Source organism: Bufo bufo, chromosome 11 (genome assembly GCF_905171765.1).
Source record: "Bufo bufo chromosome 11, aBufBuf1.1, whole genome shotgun sequence".
Classification (NCBI taxonomy): domain Eukaryota; kingdom Metazoa; phylum Chordata; class Amphibia; order Anura; family Bufonidae; genus Bufo; species Bufo bufo.
The window spans coordinates 37,144,731-37,162,856 of NC_053399.1; the positions used below are offsets into that span (position 1 = coordinate 37,144,731).

An 18,126-nucleotide genomic window follows, 5' to 3' on the forward strand; every position below is an offset into this window, starting at 1 on the left:
AACCCGGACAACCCCTTTAAAGGGTTTCTTTTAGCCTGGAAATCTTGCTGGCCTCAGGATAGGTCAGACACCCGCCATCCCCATCGATCAGCTGTTTTCAGCAGCCGCCAATGCCACAAAATGAAACAGTGGACACACCTAGAAGTAGAAGGCTCCATCCACTGTGCCGTCATATTACAGCTCATCTTCCGTCCACGTGAGTGGCTTGGTCCACTATTACGTTTTGGGCGCCGGCTGAAAACAGCTGATCAGTGGGGGTACAAAGTGTCGGACTCTCCCCCAAGCTATCCTTGGGGTAGGTCATCAATACCTCCAAGCTAGAAAACTCCTTTAAGAGCATTTATATTGCAGTGTGGGCACCTTTTGTCTGAAATGTCTTATTAAACGGGTTGTATCAGACTAGAAATACATGATAGAGATTTTTCTGTAGAAAGAAACCAGACATCAAGTCCCAGCACAGTCTGGTGATGGAGAAATAAGCAGCAGTCCTGATCTGGTTTCTGCGAATATCTATCCAGGTTGTTTTTTCCAATATCTATGACTTTTTTAGCGCAGACTGGTAAATCTGCCACTCGTCCTCAAATTGGTCTGAGCCCAGCTTGTCCTTGGTTTTGCCATCTGTAAGATCACCTGTAATAAAATTATAATGTGGGAGACTCGTAGCTTCTCGCAGATCTTAGTAGGCCCAGCCCCTCCTGAGAACATGCAGCAGGACACGCTGGTTGGGACAGTTATCATTCCTTCCTTATGTCTTTATACCAGAAAAAACACAAAGAATAAGGGGCATATTTATTAAGACCAATGTCTTAGAAGTCAGTCTTAAAGGGGTTTTCCCCTCTCAGACAGTGGGGGTATTTTGCTAGGATATGCCCCCATTGTCTTATAGGTGCAGGTCCAGTGTTGGAGGGCGCACTGTGCATGCGCAGGCCGCCCTCTTCATTTTTCTATGGGGCCGCCGAAAATAGCTGAGCGCTGGCTCGGCTATTTCCCTCGGGCCCATAGAAGTGAATGGGAGCGGTGGCCGGTCATGTGAGGTGCACTCCCATTCACTTCTATGGGGAGCCGGCTTGGTGGTTGCCGGACCGCAGTCCTCCAGCCACCACCTTGCGGGGCTCTTTTCCCGATATAGGTGCGGGTCCCAGCGGTGAGACCTGCACCTATAAGACAATGGGTGAATATCCTAGCGATATGCCCCCATTGTCTATAATGAGACAACCCTTCTAATAAAGCCCTATACCTGGAGGTCGATCCGCCGGAGTTACAAAGAAGCGCTGGTCTCTACATAACTTCGGTGGATCTTCCGCCAGTTCTAAATGTAAGGCCTCTTGCACACGAACGTTGTGCATCCGTTCCGTGCATTAGGGACCACAATTTGAGGTCCCCAATGCACGGGCAACGTCTGTGCGGCGGCCGGGACGGATCGAGACCTATTCAACTTGAATAGATCCGTGATCCGTCCACACCGCAAAAAAATAGAACGAGTTCTATTTTTTTTTTGCGGTGCGGAGGCACGGACAGAAACACCACGGAAGTGAATGGGTCCGCATCTGTGAAGCGTAGTGCACACAGGCCGGTGCCCATGTATTGCGGACCCGCCGTATGCAGGCCGCAATACGGCCACGGGCACACAACGTTCATATACAAGAGGCCTAAGACAGTTTCCTTGTCGTATTACGTTTATACCTTTTTCTACACCTGAAACAGGCTCCACATGCAGGGCCCACTTCTTCCTATAGCATAAAATATGGGAGGAGTCTGGACATATTGGGGGTCATTTACCAACACAAGTTTAGCATTAAGAAAACGCGCATGCGACAAATGCTTTTACGCAGTCCTCACCATTGGGTCCGGCAAATTCACTAAGGCTACTTTCACACTCACGTTTGGTGCAGATCCATCATGGATCCGTTCAGGTAATACAACCGTCTGCATCCGTTCAGAACGGATCCGTTTGTATTATCTTTAACATAGCCAAGACGGATCAGTCTTGAACACCATTGAAAGTCAATGGAGGACGGATCCGTTTTCTATTGTGTCAGATTGTGTCATAGATAACGGATCCGTCCCCATTGACTTACATTGTGTACCAGAACGGATCCGTTTGGCTCAGTTTCGTCAGATGGACACCAAAACGTGTCCGCCTCCAAAGCGGAATGGAGACTAAACGGAGGCAAACTGATGCATTCTGAGCGGATCCTTTTCCATTCAGAATGCATTAGGGCAAAACTGATCCGTTCTGGACCGCTTGTGAGAGCCCTGAACGGATCTCAGAAACGGAAACCCAAAACGCCAGTGTGAAAGTAGCCTTACATTTACGCCTGCTTCCAAACATAAAGGATGTCGGAAATCTACTCCAGTCACAAGCGCGCGGACCAGCGGAGGATGCGCCTCATTTATGATGCCGTCTGCTCCTCGCCATAAATGAGGTACATCCTCTGGCAGCGGGAATGAACGGCGGGCATAAAACACCAGTCTTTGATAAATGACCCCCATTGTGTATGGAATCTGCAGATACAGCAGCGGGCAAGTGACTTTTCTGCTCCGGGCCATTGTTTTCTCTCTATAGTCAGCCACTCAGCAGAAATGGCTGATAACAGAGAACAGCAGCTCAGGTGTCCTCCACATCATAAGCAGCCTATAGAGATACCTGCACTGCCCAGATGTTCAGGAGAAGCGCCTCAGGTACCGGACCGTCTTCTGTGACATGTCTGGCCTGTGGCTGAGCCCTCTGCTGCTGGCCACCTTCAGCATCCTGACCTGACAGCCAGGAGACATGTCGGCCCCGCCCTACTCCGGGCAGTTTTCGCTTCCGCGGCCCTGTGAACGTTACCATAGAGTACACGTCTTGTCTAGCCCTTATGTCAACGCAGTAAAACACTATAGGAGGACCATAGTTCAGAAAACGTGCACCATAGAGGAGGTTGCAGACCAGACGTGTCAGTCTTGTCTGTCCCTCATATGGATGATGCTGTATGCTCTGGGAGGACCATAGGTTTTCTCATACATTATCAGCAGCTCCCTGCCGCAGTGTAATGTGGAGATGCTGAGACTTGTAGTCCCACACCTGCCTCCAGCTGAATTTACTAGAAACGTTATTATTATTATCATCAGTGTCCTGTACAGGCTGACAGCCGCTCCAGGCCATACAGCACTAGTGACTAGTGAGGGAAGCGGCTGCAGTAGTAGACGCTGCCGGAAGGCGCGGCTGACGTCGTAAACCCCACCCTCGGCGGCTCCAGTGCTGCACGTCGTGTGTTGTTATGGGGCAGGAGGAGGAGGGCTGGAGTCAGTGAAGATGGAGGAGGCTGAGGGAGAGCGAGAGGAGCTGAGCAGTCTGGTGAGGGCTCACCTCGTGTACTGCGGTATTACTGCGGCAGGACGTGCGTGTGCATGGCGACTAAGATAGAAGACATATGTGCTGTGGCAGGGATAAGACAGGAGACATGTATGTGCTGTGACAGGGATGAGACAGGAGACATGTATGTGCTGTGACAGGGATGAGACAGAAGACATGTATGTGCTGTGACAGGGATGAGACAGAAGACATGTATGTGCGGTGACAGGGATGAGACAGAAGACATGTATGTGCGGTGACAGGGATTATACAGAAGACATGTATGTGCTGTGACAGGGATTATACAGAAGACATGTATGTGCTGTGACAGGGATTATACAGAAGACATGTATGTGCGGTGACAGGGATGAGACAGAAGACATGTATGTGCGGTGACAGGGATTATACAGAAGACATGTATGTGCGGTGACAGGGATTATACAGAAGACATGTATGTGCTGTGACAGGGATGAGACAGAAGACATGTATGTGCGGTGACAGGGATTATACAGAAGACATGTATGTGCGGTGACAGGGATTATACAGAAGACATGTATGTGCGGTGACAGGGATGAGACAGAAGACATGTATGTGCGGTGACAGGGATTATACAGAAGACATGTATGTGCGGTGACAGGGAAGAGACAGAAGACATGTATGTGCGGTGACAGGGATTATACAGAAGACATGTATGTGCTGTGACAGGGATTATACAGAAGACATGTATGTGCGGTGACAGGGATGAGACAGAAGACATGTATGTGCTGTGACAGGGATTATACAGAAGACATGTATGTGCGGTGACAGGGATTATACAGAAGACATGTATGTGCTGTGACAGGGATTATACAGAAGACATGTATGTGCGGTGACAGGGATTATACAGAAGACATGTATGTGCGGTGACAGGGATGAGACAGAAGACATGTATGTGCGGTGACAGGGATTATACAGAAGACATGTATGTGCGGTGACAGGGATGAGACAGAAGACATGTATGTGCGGTGACAGGGATTATACAGAAGACATATGTGCTGTGACAGGGATGAGACAGAAGACATGTATGTGCTGTGACAGGGATTAGAGAGGACATGTATGTGCAGTGACGGGGATGAGATAGAGAACAGGTATGCCTTTATGACAGAAGACATGGATGTTGATTTTAGTTGTGTAATTACTTTGTGTTGATGACGGGGATCATGTTATCACGTATGTGCATTATTTATCACAGTTTTCTGCTTTGTAAATTCCGCCAACCCTTCCATGTCCCTTCTGTACCCACAAGAACTGATTACACAGCGCGTCTCCATGTAACCGGCCCTGTGGTCTGCCATCAGCTGTAGAGGAGCAGGCAGGAGCTCAGAACAGTGGCTCTGTCATCAGCTCCTCCCCGGCTCAGACCTTGCCATAAGTTTCATTTTTAGGTCCAGATTCTTGTGTGAAGAATGTGCACTGCTCATATGTGATGATATGTACTGCAGATGTGTGTTTTATACAGTGATCGGATGGCAGGACAGCCACATATTTAGAAGCCACACTGCTTTCATACATCAGGCGATGACCATACTAATCTGCTAGCAATGAAATCTTGGTGGTGATACAGAGTCGTGGTGTAACTATAGGGGTCTCAGCCTTTCCGACTGAGCCCACAAGCTAGAAGGGCCCGCAAAACCCTCTCACCATACTTGTATAATCTCCATTTTGATTTCTGGAATCCAAAGAGCCATAAATGTGAGATACTGGAGTGGAGGAGACAGGGGAAGTAAATCTAGGATACTGAGTATCTCCCCTCTGCTGTCAGAAAGGAGATCATTAATAGGAGATCATGATAGCTCTACTTGGAATAGAAAGGAACTGTACAAAAAAGATGGTTTGCATCTTTCTCTCAAAGGAACAAATGTACTTAGTGAACAACTCCAAGAATTTGCGGAAGAGTATTTAAACTAGGAAGGGGGGGCAAAAGAGTGAAAATAAGAGTCCAATTGCCCCCCGAAACAATGCCAGAACAGGTCAGAAGCACAGAGGTTAAGAAATGATAAGCTCAGAGTCCTGTCTACAAATGCTCGCAGTTTAGGTAAAAAAATCAATGAACTTGGGTCAATAATGGCATCTGAGAATGTAGATTTAGTGGCTGTTACGGAGACATGGTTTAATGAAAGAAATGACTGGGACATAACCATACCTGGGTACTCTTTATACAGAAGAGACAGAGAAGGCAAGAAAGGAGGAGGAGTGGCCCTGTATGTGAAAGATAGCAATAAATCTAACCTAATACAAGTTGGTGAGGCCAACATAGAGTCAGTTTGGGTTACGTTGCAGTTTGCAAACCATGCAGTAACTCGTGTAGGTGTGATATATAGACCACCTGGTCAAGTTAAAGAACTAGATGATCTACTAGTTGAAGAAATAGCTAAAATGACAATGAAAGGAGAAGTTATCATTATGGGAGATTTCAATCTTCCAGATATAAACTGGAAAACCAAAATAGCAAGTTCTACCAGGAGTACAGATATTCTAAATTCCCTACTGGGGTTATCTCTACAACAAGTGGTTGAGGAGCCAACCCGGAGGGAGGCCATTTTGGATTTGGTATTCACAAACGGGGATTCGGTATATGATGTCATTGTAGGCGAAACCTTGGGATCTAGTGATCACCAGTCAGTGTGGTTTAATATAAGAACTGTGAAAGAGTCCCACCACACAAAAACAAAAGTTTTAGATTTTAGAAAAACAGACTTTTCAAAAATGAAATTAGTCATAAATGAGTCCTTATCAGACTGGAACGGATTACATGGAGTCCAGGAGAAATGGGACTACTTAAAAGGTGCATTATTGAAGGCAACAGAAAATTGCATTAGACTTGTCAGTAAAAGCAAAAAAAGGAAGAGACCACTGTGGTACTCAGCAGAAGTGGCCCAAATCATTAAAAATAAAAAGCTAGCATTTTGTAATTATAAAAAAAACCAAAGCAATGAAGATAAGGAAATCTACAAGATTAGGCAGAGAGAGGCCAAGCAAGTTATAAGAACTTCTAAAGCGCAGGCAGAAGAAAAACTAGCTCAGTCTATGAAAAAAGGGGATAAGACATTCTTCAGATATATAAATGAAAAAAGGAAATTAAAACAAGGAATAACTAAATTAAAAACAAAGGACGGAAGGTATGTAGAAGAGAATAAAGGGCTAGCCGACTGCCTTAATGAATACTTCAGTTCAGTTTTTACAAAAGAAAAAGGAGAAGGACCTCCACTAGAAAGAATGACTATTAAATCGTTTGATGCATGTATCTTTACAGAGGAAGATGTTCTAAGTTTGCTGTCTAAGGTGAAGACAAATAAGTCACAGGGGCCTGATGAGATACACCCAAAATTATTAAAAGAGCTTAGTGGTGAGCTGGCAAAACCGTTAACAGATTTATTTAACCAATCATTAGTAACAGGAGTCGTCCCGGAAGATTGGAAATTGGCAAATGTCGTGCCCATTCACAAGAAAGGTAGTAGGGAGGAATCGAGCAACTATAGACCAGTGAGTCTGACATCAATAGTAGGCAAATTAATGGAAACCCTATTAAAGGATAGGATTGTGGAACATCTAAAATCCCATGGATTGCAAGATGAAAAACAACATGGGTTTACTTCAGGGAGATCATGTCAAACAAATCTTATAGATTTTTTTGACTGGGTGAATAAAATAATAGACGGTGGAGGTGCAGTAGACATCGCATATCTAGATTTTAGTAAGGCTTTTGACACTGTCCCACATAGAAGACTTATCAATAAACTGCAGTCATTGAGCATGGACTCCCATATTGTTGAGTGGATTAGGCAGTGGCTGAGTGACAGACAACAGAGGGTTTTAGTCAATGGAGAACATTCAAAACAAGGTCATGTTACCAGTGGGGTTCCACAGGGATCTGTACTGGGACCGATTTTGTTTAATATCTTCATAAGTGATATTGCAAAAGGCCTCGATGGTAAGGTTTGTCTTTTTGCTGATGACACAAAGATATGTAACAGGGTTGATGTTCCTGGAGGGAAACGCCAAATGGAAAAGAATTTAGGAAAACTAGAAGAATGGTCAGAACTCTGGAAACTGAAATTTAATGTGGATAAGTGCAAGATAATGCACCTGGGGCGTAAAAACCCAAGGGCAGAATATAGAATATTTGACACAGTCCTGACCTCAGTATCTGAGGAAAGGGATTTTGGAGTAATTATTTCAGAAGACTTAAAGGTGGGAAGACAATGTAATAGAGCAGCACGAAATGCCAGCAGAATGCTTGGATGTATAGGGAGTGGTATAAGCAGTAGAAAGAGTGAAGTGCTTATGCCGCTGTACAGAACACTGGTAAGACCTCACTTGGAGTATTGTGCGCAGTACTGGAGGCCATATCTCCAGAAGGATATAGATACTCTAGAGAGAGTTTAGAGAAGAGCTACTAAACTAGTATATGGATTGCAGGATAAAACTTACCAGGAAAGGTTAAAGGACCTTAATATGTATAGCTTGGAAGAAAGAAGAGACAGAGGGGATATGATAGAAACTTTTAAATACATAAAGGGAATCAACTCGGTAAAGGAAGAGAGCATATTTAAAAGAAGAAAAACTGCCACAAGAGGACACAGTTTTAAATTAGAGGGGCAAAGGTTTAAAAGTAATATAAGGAAGTATTACTTTACTGAGAGAGTAGTGGATGCATGGAATAGCCTTCATGCAGAAGTGGTAGCTGCAAATACAGTGAAGGGGTTTAAGCATGCATGGGATAGGCATAAGGCCATCCTTCATATAAGATAGGGCCGGGGGCTATCCATAGTATTCAGTATATTGGGCAGACTAGATGGGCCAAATGGTTCTTATCTGCCGACACATTCTATGTTTCTATTAACATTTTAATGCCAAAAGTAGCAATAGGTCAATAAATAGTCAATGGCGGGAAGCTGTGGAGAAAAATGCAGACTGGCGGCTGCAAGGGTTACACTTCTCATAGCACATGTCTATATGGCAGAGACAACTGAGCTGAACAGGAGATTATAATCTACCTCTACGACTACTTAGAGTGGTGATGGTCTGTGCGGGTACCCAATAACTAATGTGGGGCCTATATCAGGACCCAAGTTGATTAAAATTGGATATTCTTGCACTGGCTGATACCAGAGGACACCTGCTTGCATAGAAATGCACACAAAGCACAACGTGGTATAAAAGTTCCTCCCTCTATACCACACCTTAGATACCTTAGATACAGCGGTCTTTATTTGGGAAGCAGACGCCTCCAATCACAGCAGATGAGGTTTTACCATGACTAATGTAAAAATATGAAAATCAGACATCATATAGTCCATGACAATCTCTATCTAACAAAGCTAGAACCAGCCCTGTACCTCACATGGATCCAGAGATTTCCTCATTTCCTCATTCATTGCTCCAATTGTTCTGCTAGATTTATGTCAAGCTGAAGGGGAGTGTCTTTTCTGCTGCAGCTCTGGGGGCGTGTCTCAGCTCTCCCTATCACAGCTCAGGGGGCGTGTCTCAGCTCTCCCTATCACAGCTCAGGGGGCGTGTCTCAGCTCTCCCTATCACAGCTCAGGGGGCGTGTCTCAGCTCTCCCTATCACAGCTCAGGGGGCGTGTCTCAGCTCTCCCTATCACAGCTCAGGGGGCGTGTCTCAGCTCTCCCTATCACAGCTCAGGGGGCGTGTCTCAGCTCTCCCTATCACAGCTCAGGGGGCGCGTCTCAGCGCTCCCTATCACAGCTCAGGGGGCGCGTCTCAGCTCTCCCTATCACAGCTCAGGGGGCGTGTCTCAGCTCTCCCTATCACAGCTCAGGGGGCGTGTCTCAGCTCTCCCTATCACAGCTCAGGGGGCGTGTCTCAGCTCTCCCTATCACAGCTCAGGGGGCGTGTCTCAGCTCTCCCTATCACAGCTCAGGGGGCGTGTCTCAGCTCTCCCTATCACAGCTCAGGGGGCGTGTCTCAGCTCTCCCTATCACAGCTCGGGAGACAGTTGAAGGATGAAACTGAGCATGTGCGGCCATCTCAGTGAGCAGGACATAGAAATAAGAAAAAAGCAAGCAGCAGGTGGCGCTAGACAGATACATTTTATCGAATAACTCAGTGGCTATTAGGGATCGACCGATTATCGGTTTGGCCGATATTGAGGATTTTGAACGTTATCGGTATCGGCATCAATTTTGCCAATATACCGATAACATATGGGGAACACAGAACGCGCTGCTCTCAGCGCTCTCTGTGTTCCCTCCGCAGCACAGGGGAGAAGGAAGCAGTGTCTCCTCCCCCTGTGCTGCTGCTGCCGCTGCCGCCAATGAGGGGATAGAATATAAGAGGAGGGGAGGGGCTGTGGCCGCTGCGCCACCAATGAAGATAAGCCTCTCATTCATTCATATACAGGAGGCGGGAGCTGGCTGCAGAATCACATAGCCGGCTCCCGACCTCTATGAGCGGTAGCTGCGATCCGCGGTAGTTAACTCCTCAGGTGCCGCGGATCGCAGCTACCGCTGATAGAGGTCGGGAGCCGGCTATGTGATTCTGCAGCCAGCTCCCGCCTCCTGTATATGAATGATTGAGAGACTTATCTTCATTGGTGGCGCAGAGCGCCCCCCCCAAGCCCCCCAGTATTAATCATTGGTGGCGCAGTGCGCCCCCCACCCCCATCCCAATCCCGGCCAATAGTAAAAACATTGGTGGCGCAGTGCGCCCCCCACCCAGTATTACTCATTGGTGGCAGTGGCCACAGGATCCCCTGATCCTCCGATCGGAGCCCCAGCTGTGTAAGCCTGGGGCTCCGATCGGTTACCATGGCAGCCAGGACGCTATTGAAGCCCTGGCTGCCATGTTCAGCTCCATGCTGCTGTGTGCACTATGCACAGAGCAGCAGGGACAGTGTGAGATCCTATTCACCCTGATAGAGATCTATCAGGGTGAATAGGACAAAGGTTCTAGTCCCTAAGGGGGTTAAAAGTTAGTAAAAAAAACCCACAAAAATATTAAGTATAAATGAAAAAGATTTATAAAAAAAAAATACACATTAACAATAAACATTAATTTTCAGCAGATTTGTGTAGGAATTTTTTTTTTCTCAAAAATGAAAATTCCCAGAATATCGGTATAAATTATCGGCTATCGGCCTGAAAGTTCACAAATTATCGGTATCGGCCCTAAAAAATCAATATCGGTCGATCCCTAGTGGCTATACAAAATTTGTAATTACATGTAGTTACAAAAATATTCAGATCCAGGTGCTGGTTTGAAAAATGCTGAATATTTTTGGTTTAAAGGGAACCTGTCATGAATTTTATGCTGACCGTACTGAGGGCAGTATGAAATAGTGATAGTGTCACTCATGAGCTAAAAGTAAGTGGTCGCTGAGAACCAGCATCATAATCATTGCAGCCCAGGTCTTGAAAAGAGTCAAATCTACCTGAGAAGAGTCCTGGTTATTCCTAATCTCCTGCTCTCTCCCCATCTGCTGATGATTGGCAGATCTCTCCTAGAGAGAAAGGGAGAAAACTAGGTAGAAGACTGTCAGCCATCAGCAGGTGGGCAGGAGAGCAGGAATAACCAGGACTCTTCTCAGGTGGCCGGGACTCTTTTCCAGGCCCAGTCTGCAATGATTATGAAGCTGGTTCTCAGCAACCACTTACTTTTAGCTGATGTTTGACACGCCGCTGAAATCAGCATTTCTGTCACTACTTTATAATGCCCTCAGTACGGTCAGCATAAGGTTGATGACCGGTTCCCTTTAAAGGGTGCATTCACTCAGTGTGGTGGTTGCAACACGGCCGCACTGAGGTCGACTACAGGCTGCAGTGGGCCACGCGGCCATTAACAATGCAGACTGACTAGACTAGGGGTGCCCAACCGGCAGCCCTCCAGCCGTTGCAAAACTACAGCTCCCGGCATGCTGTGAAGTTGTAGTTTTGCAACAGCTGGAGGGCTGTAGTTTGGCCATCCCTGGACTAAACAATGCAGTCTTCATTAGTTTAATTAGGGCCCACCGGTACAGCCACGCAGTGCCCAACCTCAGCGCTGCTGCCGTGTGGTCGCCCCCGTAGAGACCTAGCAATGCTGCTAAAGTGTGAACAGGCTGCAGCTGGGGGCCCAAGCTGAAGGTTTGCACTGGGACCCACGAGCCGTTAGTTACACCCCTGTACACATGTATAATGTATAAATATACCAGGCTGGCATTATTGTTGGCATCAAGGTTTCCTGTTGCAGGCTCCTTCCCCGGGCACAGCACTGCAGACAATGGGATGTAACATTCAGCTTCTTAATTTGTTTACAGAGAGCTGCCGACGCTGGGACTCTTAAAGGGCCACACAACCTGACATAGACATTGCTATGGTGGTGTTCTGTATTTTCAAGTTTGATCCATGCTGTGATCAAATTCCGTCTCGTGTGTTCAGTGCATGGCAGAACACCGTTAGGGTATGTTCACACGTGGCAGATTTATTGCAGAGAGGAATGGAACAGCTGCAGAATTGTCTGCGCAAACCCACCATGTGTGAACATACCTTTAGACGGTGACTGCTGTTGCCGCATACATGAGCCTTACAGGGGTTATGCCTGATTGATGTAAAAACTGAAAATCAGGCATCATATGGTACATGACAATCTCTTTCTAACAAACCTAGTACTAGTCAGCGCCTCCATTATGGAAGCGCTCACTAGTATGTATTAGGAGCGGGGAGAGAAGCGCCGCAAGCGCAGGTAATACTTACCCTCCCTGGTCTGCGCCCTCGGCTCCTCTTCAGCTGTCGCGCTCCCATCTTCCCGGCCTGTGCTGCACTGTCCTGACCCCGTACAGCGTCAGGACGTAGTGCGCGCACTATGACCTGACGCTGCACGCAGTCATGTGACAGTGCAGCGCAGGCCGGGAAGATGGGAGCGCGACAGCTGAAGAGGAGCCGCGGGACAGGTAAGATTATATATATTTTTTTTTTGTCTGATGGGGGTACTGATGGGCTGATCTAAAGGGTCTGGGGGTACTGATGGGCTGATCTAAAGGGTCTGGGGGTACTGATGGGCTGATCTAAAGGGTCTGGGGGTACTGATGGGCTGATATGAGGTCTGATGAAAAATATTTTTTTCTTATTTTCCTACTCTAAAATCTGGGGTGCGTCTTATCATCGGGTGCGTCTTATAAAGTGAAAAATACGGTAAGTGTTTTTGAGCTACTAGTAATTTGGAGATAAAATTTAATAGATGACCGGCACAAAGTGCAAGTATGATTCACACCTGTTAACCTTTTGTGACAGAATGGCTGAAAATTTTTAAGAAAGACCAATTGAAAAAATGATTTTTATCCTAAAATTTGTAAAATTCAATTATTAAAAAAAAATTGCCTCTGAGGCTGTACATAGCTTTTTAAATTCTTATTTTTCCTGCGGCACCATCGGTGTATGCCAGAGAGCTGCAACTAGTGTGGCTCTTCATGGTCCTGATTGGTGGTAAATTCTCTTTGGTTACAGTTTGGTAGATCTGTGAAAGGGTTAACTTGTAATGTGATGAACAGGCCTGCCTTATGCTGCAGGTACATTACCAATTAGCACCATGGACAAAGCAGCACTGCAGGCGTCTGCATGAAAACATTAGCTCTTTGACAAAGAGCAGAGAACCCGATGTCTACGTCTATGAACGGGCAGAGGTTACTGAGCACAATTAATATCTCATAATTATAATGAGGGGGGAGGATAATTGTGTTACCAATGAAATATTGCATAGACCGTGCATGTTCCTCACCTGTTCCTTCACCAACTTTCCCACATGAGGACTGTACACAAGCGTGTATCAGCTCCATGTATGAACCCTTACAAAAACAAGAGATACCCAGGGACATAGTTGGAGGAGGGCATGTTTGTTTGCTGAAGGGGGAGAGGGTGGAACAGACAACTTTGCCTAGGCCAGTGTATTTTGATACTGAACCTTTGCCCCAGATGTAACCCTAGCGGCAACTCTGATTGAGCCTATACTGGAAGATCAATACAGACTGGTTGTCTAAACTTCAAGACATATATATATATATATATATATATATATATAAAAAAAATATACAGTAAAATTTTTAGTTTATAAATGTGGATTAATTTGAATATGAGAGTGTTTGATGGAATACCCCTTTAAAAGGCATCTGTAAGCAGATTTGTCCCTATGACACTGGCTGACCTGTTACATGAGCACTTGGCAGCTGAAGGCATCTGTGTTGGTCCCATGTTCCTATGTGTCCGCACTGCTGAGAAAAATGAAGTTTAAATATATGCAAATGAACCTCTAGGAACAACGGGAGTGTTGCCATTACATCTAGAGGCTCTGCTCTCTCTGCAACAGAAGTGTCCTTTCCACTTTGACAGGGCCAGGCATTGAAAACATCATCACGCCTGACCCTGTCACTCAAAGTGCAGAGGATGCAGCAGAGAGAGCTGAGCCTCTGTCACGCTTCGGTGTGGGAGGGAAACACCACATCGAGCATAAGAGGGAAGGGGGAAACAGGGAATCAGGCCTGAGAACTAGGGAAGGAAGATGGACACCTCCTCGTGAGAACCCTAACCAAAATCCTGACTGACCACCAGTATGAACAGACCCCAAAGGTAGGTGAGTTCATACGCAGGAATACCTAGAGTCCTATCTAGTCCTATAGGACCCTGGTACTAATGGTAGGGACAAGACTACCTGTTCCTCCAAAACGAAGGACGAACAGGAGTCTCCTTCAGGCCTAATACAAAGAATAGGGAAATGCAACACACAGAACCCAAACAAAATACAAATGGGAAAGGAAAGGCTTAACTTCAAAGGGGCTATGGAAGCACCAGGAATTCTGCCGAGATCCAACCACAAACAATCCACAGGCACAGAAGCTATAAACCGCACAGCATTGTGGGAGAAGCAACTATAAATAAGGAAGGTTAACAGACCACATAAGCAACACCTGGAGGCAAGGGGTGTGGCCATTACCAGACACAACACAGACTCCTATTGATCCACAAGGAAAACCTTTCAGATCAAACCACGTGTTGCCAGTCTCACAGATCTCCTGCCACTCACTGTCGCCGGGACGTCTGTATGTCTCGGTACATCCTTGACAGCCTCTAGGTGTAACGGCAACGCCCCCATTGCTCCTAGAGGCTCATGTCTATATATTAAAACTTAATTTTTCTCAGCAATGCGGACACATATGAATATGGGACCAACACAGATGTCTTCAGCTGCCAAGTGCACATGTAACAGGTCAGCCAGTGTCATAGGGACAAAACTGCTGACAGATGCCCTTCAAGATATCAGATTATAGAAATGAAGGGCTTAAGAAAATCTTGACGTTGTGCATGCCTCACGTGATGATGTCCTGATTCAGAATAACTTTTATAGAGCTAGGCCTAGACCTCTTGTGTCACTTAATGACATAAAAATCTCTTCAAGGCCTAAGGAAAAAGGGAAGTCACCTCACTGATGTAGCGGCTGCTATATCCAGAGGATGTGCCTCCAAGTCGGATGCACAAATCTACAGGGACAAGAAGCAGAGTGACTGAGAAGAGAAGCCGTCATGAGATATCATGGGAAATCCCATTCTTCCCTCTTCTCTAGCATGTCCATTCTTCTGACCCCCAATTAAGAAATTCCAAAGAAAGTGTAAAGCACCGTTGAGGATGTCCAGCTTCCTGGCCAAGAAATCAATAATTGTGTCAAGGCTCAGGAACTTCTTCAGGTCAGCATTTATGAATCATGTTATATGCAAGGACAAAGGAGAGAAGAGACCAACCTTCAAAGTAGGTTATATTAATACCACAGCTATGAATTAGGAGGACGTTACTGCTGATCAGAGGTGTGCACATAATGAGGGTCTCACCATACCACCAGACTTGTCCCAGGGAGAAAAACAACAAATAAACCTCTACAACCCAGGGACATTGCTGAATGCACAGACAATTCTGTTAGCAGGTCTGATAAAAGCATAAAGACAAGATGAATAGCAAGTTACACTTTGCTGTGGAGCCTTATTGGCCAGAATTCATCAGCTGCTAACATGAAAGTGAAGAAAAATGCAGTGTGCAGCTCGTGACGGCCATTGTCTCCAGCAATGTATCCACAAACATAGCCGTCTGCTCTGTATGACAAGTCTTGTGTCACTGTCTGCTCCATGTGCCCAAATACAAAACAGAGCAGGGTCTTGGAGTGTGGACAACCAGCAGATTAGGATGCCACCATATGTCAATGATATAGTGGACACTTGCTTCATGTCAGGATCAGACACTTCAAGAAGAAGAGGCAGATTCAAGACTCTATTCTCAATAATGGACATTGCATATACTCCCTAGACTTTCTGCTGTATCAAGTGGCAGATTCCAGGCTTGGTCTCTGTTCTCATCAGTCAATATGACATTTACTGAACTTTCCATAGTTAGATATATTCCTTGAAATAGTGAGTTATCTGCTGCCTCAAAAGGTAGATTCTGGACTCAATCTGTGTTCTCACCCCTGGATATGACATTTACTGAATTTTCTGGAGTTTTATCCATGACACCATGAGTTATGAGCTGCATCAAGAGACAGATTCCTGGCTCAGTCTCTGTTCTCACTAGGGCTGCAGCTAACGATTATTTGTCGATTAATTCCATCGATTAATCGAGAAAAAACACCAAAATGACAAAAAAAGGGGTTTATACGATTTTACTTGAAACATTATGTTCAAAGGCCATATTAAAACAAATTGTGGATGGCACTGTTATGGGGGATCTGTGGATAGAACTGTTATGGGGATCTGTGGATGGCACTGTTATGGGGGATCTGTGGATAGAACTGTTATGGGGGGATCTGTGAATGGCATTGTTATGGGGGGGGGGGATCTGTGGATGGCACTGTTATGAGGGGGGATCTGTGGATAGAACTGTTATGGGGGGATCTGTGGATGGCACTGTTATGGGGGGATCTGTGGATGGCACTGTTATGGGGGGGATCTGTGGATGGCACTGTTATGAGGGGGATCTGTGGATGGCACTGTTATGGGGGGGATCTGTGAATGGCATTGTTATGGGGGGGATCTGTGGATGGCACTGTTATGGGGGGGATCTGTGAATGGCACTGTTATGGGGGGGGATCTGTGGATGGCACTGTTATGGGGGGATCTGTGGATGGCACTGTTATGGGGGGGATCTGTGGATGGCACCGTTATGGGGGGGGTCTGTGGATGGCACTGTTATGGGGAGAGGGATCTGTGCACTGTTATGGGAGGGGGATCTGTGGATGGCACTGTTATGGCGAGGTGGATCTGTGGATGGCACTGTTATGGGGGGGGATCTGTGGATGGCACTGTTATGGGGGGATCTGTGGATGGCACCGTTATGGGGGGGATCTGTGGATGGCACTGTTATGGGGAGAGGGATCTGTGCACTGTTATGGGAGGGGGATCTGTGGATGGCACTGTTATGGCGAGGGGGATCTGTGGATGGCACTGTTTTGGGGAGGAGGATCTGTGCACTGTTTTGGGGAGGAGGATCTGTGCACTGTTATGGGGAGGGGGAGCTGTGGATGGCACTGTTGTGGGGAGGGGGAGCTGTGGATGATACTGTTATGGGGAGGTGAAAACAGGACAGCACTACTTGTTAGTCGATTTCTGTGTAAAAATGGCAGCGGTGCTCGCAGTGCCAGGCCCTGACCTGAGGGCCCCCTTGATAGCCCCAAAAAATTGATGAAAAACCGCAGCACTCCCAGTCTTGAATCCAATTTTGTGTTTATTAACACCGGAAAAAAAATAGCAACGTTTCGACAGCAAAGTCTTTTTCAAGCTAAATAATATATATAATATGGGGAGGGGGATCTATGGATGACATGACACTATATAGCATCTTATGCTATATGTGTCATCCACAGATCTCCCCCATAACAGTGTCATCCACAGATCCCCCTCCCCATAACAGTGCACAGATCCGCCTTCCCATAACAGTGCCATCCACAGATCCCCCTCCCCATAACAGCCCCAGCCCCGCCGTTCACAGCAGTAGACTATTCCTTAACTGGCAGTAACCTTTACTTGAACTTTAAATCAGCCCATCTTTATTATCTTACAATGAAGCTTCGATAACAGGCAGAGTCGGCCGCAGCGTAACGTCACTCACTCACGTGACGCGCCTGCTCTGCCCACTTTATGAATGAAGCAGGCGCGTCACGTGAGTAAGTGACGTTACGCCGTCCGCTCTGCCTGTTACCAGAGCTTCATTGTAAGGTAATAAAGATCGGTTGATTTAAAGTTCAAGTAAAAGTTACTGCCGGTTAAGGACCCGCAGGCATAGCGCCTGACCACCCGCTCCCGCCCGCATAGCAACGAATCGGCCGATTATTCGATAACGGGATTCGTCGACAACGAATCCCGTTATCTAATATTATCGATAACTTTGATTAATCGTTGCAGCCCTAGTTCTCACTAATGGACATGAGTTCTGCAGTAAAATATATTCATGGAGTTATCTGCTGTATCAAGCGTTAATTTCTAGGCCTGGTTCTCGCTGATATATTGGACATTTACTGGACTTTCTACAATCCATTCATAGAGCAAGTTAATATTCTACTGCAGCTTTATACACCCTTCCCCAGGGGAAGGGCAGTTTTTCAGCCATGGTTCCTTGGAGTTTTCCTCATCTAAGGATTTTTCCTTGCCTGATTGTTGAAGAACGATTCTTCGTGAGTCAGGGCTGGACCATCATCAGTTCCATGTCTAGGCTACTGCCCTGATAAAAAAAAAAGTCAGTACATTATATAGTAAACAATGTGTCTGAGTCTCTTGATATAGATC

The 18,126-nt window shown here is 46.2% G+C and overlaps 1 protein-coding gene across 2 annotated transcripts in view; it reads left to right on the plus strand.

Annotated features, from left to right (window-relative positions):
* Nucleotides 1-3,233: 3,233 nt before the first annotated feature.
* The window catches only part of UBR1 (ubiquitin protein ligase E3 component n-recognin 1), a 144,732-nt gene continuing 129,839 nt past the window's right edge, over nucleotides 3,234-18,126 (plus strand). For both annotated transcript variants that reach the window (XR_005774952.1, XM_040412845.1), the window contains exon 1: nucleotides 3,234-3,337. Coding sequence is in view for 1 of the 2 variants with exons in the window: in XM_040412845.1 (XP_040268779.1) it covers nucleotides 3,296-3,337 (42 nt within the window). In the remaining variant the exon portion in view is untranslated. The remainder of the gene's footprint in view (nucleotides 3,338-18,126) is intronic.